At 53.2% G+C, this 5,218-nt stretch overlaps 1 protein-coding gene across 2 annotated transcripts; it reads left to right on the top strand.

The window, feature by feature from the left end:
* Positions 1-1,871: 1,871 nt before the first annotated feature.
* Positions 1,872-5,218, top strand: TIMM22 (translocase of inner mitochondrial membrane 22). 2 transcript variants are annotated; one of them, XM_036394920.2, is made up of 4 exons: positions 1,872-2,109; positions 2,427-2,623; positions 3,628-3,700; positions 4,640-5,218. In XM_036394920.2, exons 1-4 carry the CDS (start codon positions 1,875-1,877, stop codon positions 4,714-4,716), a joined length of 582 nt encoding a protein of 193 aa, XP_036250813.1. In that variant the 5' UTR covers positions 1,872-1,874; the 3' UTR covers positions 4,717-5,218. The 2 variants fall into 2 exon arrangements, with proteins under 2 accessions (XP_036250813.1, XP_036250812.2); XM_036394919.2 differs by lacking the exon at positions 4,640-5,218 and having other exon boundaries at positions 3,628-4,086.

The raw sequence follows: 5,218 nt of genomic DNA, 5'->3' as shown, positions 1-5,218 counted from the left end.
GACCATCCTGGCAGCAACCTCCCCTACCCTGACAAGATCCTGCTGTAGTAGATTTTAACCACGTGTTTTTTCATGGAATTTGGCCTTAAAAAAGGGGGAGGGGAGGGAGAGGGAAGTACCCCCAACAAACAAACAAACAAGAATCCCAAACAAACAGTAAAAAGCCATATTTTAAAAAACCCCAAGGACAAAAAGAAAAAAAGGAAAAGAGGGTATAGCAGCGGGTAGGTGGTGCAGCCAGTAGAGGGCAGTGGGATTTAGAGGAAAGTTGTTGAACTTCGTCTAATGAAGTATTTGAAGTGATAAAATTATCCATTTAAATCGTTATTTGAACCTACCTACACTAAGACATAGGCAGGATAGAAAAAGAAACGAACCAAAATAGAAAAGAAAATTTATTACTTTAGGACCTCTAAAAAGTGTTTCAGGGTATCAGGAAGATTTCATACTAATGCATCATTTACTTAATTTTGAAAGTAATTTTCAATTACTGAAATACAATAATTCCATGCATCCTATTGAAACCAAGACAACTATGTCTCATAGATTTTAAAGCATATGGGTAACTTAAAACAGAAAAATATCAAATGAGAAGAAAGGTATTTTTAAGGCACACCTATTGTCACTTGTGAAGATGAAAACGGGTTCTAGTCAACAAGAAAGTAAAACAGGTGAAGAAAAAGCAACACAAGCAGGAAACATAGATTTTTTTTTTTTTAATGCACCTTATTCACCAAAAGGAAAAGCAACATTTCTCACCTTATCACCAAACAGAACAGCTCCCCAGAGCTAAGATTCGTGGATTATTTGACACGAGCCCAGTCTACATTTTGCGACGGAATATCGTGGATATTCTCAGAGCCCTTTTGAGCTACACATGTCCTGAAGCAACACCGCTGCCCCACGCCAGAGGGGACCGAGCTGTCCCCGGGAGCAGCGGGGCATGTCCCGGTGCTCCGCAGCACAGCGGGGACACCTTTGCCAGGTTTGGGAGCCCCACTGCCCCTCCGAGCCCTGCCGGAGCCCCGCTGCCCTCAGAGCCCCCCGGGGGCTGCAGGAGCCCCGCTGCCCTCAGAGCCCCCCGGGGGCTGCAGGAGCCCCGCTGCCTCTCCGAGCCCCCGCTGGAGCTGCGGGAGCCCCGCTGCCCTCAGAGCCCCCCGGGGAGCTGCGGGAGCCCCGCTGCCCTCAGAGCCCCGCTGGAGCTGCGGGAGCCCCGCTGCCCCTCCGAGCCCCGGCTCGGCTCCGGCGGGACGCTACGGGCACGAACAGCGTCCGCCCCGTGCGGGACCTGTTGCCCTCAGACACCGGCGCGGGGCCGGAGTCAGCGGCGGGGAGGATGCGGGGTCACGGCGGCGACACCGCGACACCTCACCAGCTGTCCGCACCTCAGCCAGGGCACAGTGGTCCCGCACTGCGGCACCTCAGCGCTCCCCCAGCAGCGGGATGCCCGGCGCGAGGCTGCCGGTTCTGCCCAGCCCAGCCGGTGCCCCCGCGCTGCCCGCCGCCTCCCCGCGCTCACCTGCAGCCGCCGCCGCCACCGCCGCCGCCACCGAGCTCGGGGATGCTCCGCAGCCGGAGCCTTCACTTCACCTCACCTGCACCGGCCGCACCGGCCACCAGGGGGCTGCCCTGCGGCACGCCGGGTAATGTAGTCCCCTGGCTGCCCGGGACGGCCAATCCCCGCGCGCGCCGCGGAACGTGCCGGGAGTGGTAGTTCTTCCCGGAGGCGTCGGCGCGGGGCAGACTGGGAGATGTAGTTAAAACGCTGCGGTGCGCAGCTGGCTTCTCCCCGCTGTGGAACTACAATTCCCGTGCGCCCCCGCCGCGGCGGCTCTAGCGGGCCCGGACGCGGCGCCGAGCGGCCGTGGGTGTGCATGGCCATCATGGCGGCCCCGCCGCCCTCAGCGCCGGGAGAGCAGGGGCCGCCGCCGCCGCCGCTGCAGTACAGCCTCCTGCTGCAGCACCTCGTGGGCGACAAGCGGCAGCCCCGTGTCTGGGACCCAGCCGTCCTCGGCGGAATCCCCTGCCCGCCCAAGAGCGAGGAGCAGAAGATGGTGGAGCGGGTCATGGAGAGCTGCCCCTTCAAGGCGGCGCTGGCTTGTGTGGGAGGTGCGGCGGCTGTGGGGTCGTTCGGGGTTCCTGTGGCGTCGGGAGAGGGGCAGATGGAGAAGAGACTGCAGTCCCCGTGTTTGGTTTTCCTCCTAAGCCTCCTCCAGTGCCTGTCACATGTCGCAGGCAGGGATCTGTGTCTGCCTTCCTTGGAGGTGCTCGTGGCCTTTCCTCACACAGCACGGGCTGTCACAGGTGTCCACAGCACGAGGGATTCCTGCCCTGTCACAGACAGCAGGGGCAGAGCCGCTTCATTGCCTGCAGGGAATGTGCTGCTCCTGCGCAGCCAAGTTAATTTCACTGTTTATCTCCTACAGGGTTTGTTCTGGGAGGTGCGTTCGGTATCTTCACAGCTGGCATCGACACCAACGTGGGGTTTGATCCCAAGGATCCCTACCGCACGCCCACGGCCAAAGAGGTGCTCAAGGACATGGGGCAGCGAGGCATCTCCTACGCCAAGAACTTCGCCATCGTGGGTGCCATGTTCTCCTGCACGGAATGTGTGGTGGAATCTGTGAGTAAGAGCCTCTCAACCATTAAGAAATGTTTTCTGGTATCCTTTAAAATCTTCTACTAGATCCAAATAAGTACATATATTCTCCTTGTAATAGGGCAATGGAATAGGCTGCTTTGTTCTTTCTTGGCCAGCAAAGCTTTTCACCTTGGAGATCTGTCTTCAGAGCTGCTGTTCTCTGACAGAATGAAGAACTCTTCCGCAGTAGCAAAGTCCTTTTCTGTTTTTAGTCCTAAACGTATTGGCAAGCATAGGCATTACTTTTTAAAACCCTAGCTACAAGTGCTTGTGTAAAATGTCAAACTGTGAGTTGCGAGATGGTAATTTGAGTGTCTAAAAATTCCATATGCAGAAAGGGATCATTTGATGAAAGTTCTTGAGTAACAGGCCCATTTTCATCTGGCTCCTACAGTCAGAAATTACCTTTTGCAGCTCAGTGGTAAATCTGTCATCTGTTTTTTTAATAGGAAAATTACCCTGTTATGAATTTGAGTCCTGCCTTTTAACTGAAAGGCACAATGAGTTAAGAAGTTTAACTCATCTAGAAGAAAAGTGTATCTGCTTGCACAATGGAGCAGAACAAAGAGATCTCTGCACTGGTGAAAATCGAGCATGTCCTGCCTATGGAAATAGTGCACCTTTGTCAGCTGGTGCTGTGACTCTCACTGTGCCAAGGACCAGCTGCATGGCCAGGCTCAGGGCTGCTCGGATGTGGCTGTTGCACTTTTATACTCAGGGCTGTGTTCTGTCCTGGCTCACCTGAGGATCCTTCCCACAGCACTGCATTGCACCACATGGATTTGTCTCACCTCTCCTAGTTCCCTTCTCCTTCCTCCCTTCCCTGCCCTGCAAGTCTGGGAGTGCAGGGCCATCTGCTGAGAGCAGAGGGAAGAACACCCTCAGCTGAGAAGGGGATGGAAGGGCGTTTAACCGTCCTTGCTGTTAGCACAGATACTGAGTGTTATTCCATATTTCCTTGTTGGCTGTGATTTGTAACTCCACAGTATCGTGGGAAGTCAGACTGGAAGAACAGCGTTATCAGCGGCTGCATCACGGGAGGAGCCATCGGCTTCAGAGGTTGGTGGTGCCTGCTGGGAACTGTTTCTGTGATAAGATTGGATTTGGTTATGCAGCACACGATGTTCTCAGTGCAGCACACACAGCACAAACCTCTTTGCATGGGGATGTGGTGAGGCCAGCGTGAGAGTGTGCTCTGGACTGGCAGAGCTGTCAGCTCCAAGAATAAGTGGGGATAAGGAAGGGTTGGTCAGAGAGGAAAATCAACAAAATTCACTTGAAAGAAAAATCAGGAGATGGTGCTGGCTGTCCACACTCTTCTGTGGTGTCATGGGAGAGAGCCAAAATACAAATAGAAGCTGTTAACTGAGCTCTACACATCTGCCATTTCACTGTCTCCGCTACTCTCCTTTGAAATTAGAACTAAAGAGCTCATTTCTTTTGTACCATGTGTAAAATGCTTTTTTCCTTTCTCATGTATCAGTTCAAACAGACAATTTTACTTACATGTGAATGAGAAGTGGAGTTTTAGTCCAGCAGCACTAGTGGAGACTTTCCTTTAGTGGTAACATCTGGGAAAATGCCCAAGTAGGAGAGAGCTGTTCTGCTCATCAGAAACATCAAACTTCTCTCACTCTCCTTAAAAAAACCCCAGTCCTGTTTTAAGAAGCGTAAATGAAAAGAAAGCTCTTGAAAGTGCTTCTAATTGAGCTTAAGTTGTGTTTGTCCTAGACCTAATCCTCTTAGAGCTGTCAGAGCAGTGGCTGCTCCTCCTCTCCCTCCCTAGCCCCACCAAGCCACTTGCAGGACTCAGATGAGAGCACAGTAAAGTCAGCAGTGGCCACGGGAGGGTTTGTACATCAGGCAGTGGCAGTGTCACTGTCCCCTGAGAGGGCACTGCCAGGTTCCTGCTCCTGTGAACTCTGAGCCAGCACAAGTTACTGGGAATAAGAATATTTCTCCTGCTTTGTCTCATGGTTTCCCACCCTTGCCTTGCAGCTGGGCTGAAGGCCGGCGTGATCGGCTGTGGAGGATTCGCCGCTTTCTCCGCCGCAGTCGATTACTACCTCCGGTAACAGCCAGGAGCAACATTCCCTGTTCAGTGCTGCTGCTGAGAGCCTGCACCATGGCACAAGCACCAGGCTTACCTTTCCACTGCCTCTGGAGTCGGGGTGGCGCTGGCCACTGTGTGAATGACTAACAGCAACCTGGCTGCGAGCCCTGGCGAGCTGCTGCAGGCAGGCTTGCGGGAGCAGGGGAGGATGGAGCCAGGCACAGAGCAGCATCTCCAGGACAGATCAGCTGACTGTCAGTTTCCAGGAAACATGCCTGGACTCTGAGCTCTTTCGATCCTTTGGGGCTGATTTTGATTAAGTCTGTTGCTGGCATCAGAAGAAGGCAGGAGGACAATCTTCGAAGAGAAATGCAGCGATTTAGGTTATCACGTATTTGAAGGTGCTGCAAGTGTTTTAACAGTCACCAGTTTGCAGCTTGCTACTCTGTTGGGGAGAGGTAAGATCCTGTAGAGAAATAAGCTTGTTCCAGGCTTTTCTTAAAATACCAGCTGAAGACAAACCA

Source organism: Molothrus ater, chromosome 21, assembly GCF_012460135.2.
Source record: "Molothrus ater isolate BHLD 08-10-18 breed brown headed cowbird chromosome 21, BPBGC_Mater_1.1, whole genome shotgun sequence".
NCBI lineage: Eukaryota > Metazoa > Chordata > Aves > Passeriformes > Icteridae > Molothrus > Molothrus ater.
Note: the sequence above shows the minus strand (reverse complement) of the source record. Positions and strands in the feature narration are given on the sequence as shown.

Coding starts and splice junctions, on each gene's coding strand:
- TIMM22 (XM_036394919.2), top strand. CDS start 1,875: ATGGCCATCATGGCGGCCCCGCCGCCCTCAGCGCCGGGAGAGCAGGGG. Junction 2,110..2,426: donor GGCGCTGGCTTGTGTGGGAG/GTGCGGCGGCTG, acceptor TATCTCCTACAG/GGTTTGTTCTGGGAGGTGCG. Junction 2,624..3,627: donor CGGAATGTGTGGTGGAATCT/GTGAGTAAGAGC, acceptor GTAACTCCACAG/TATCGTGGGAAGTCAGACTG.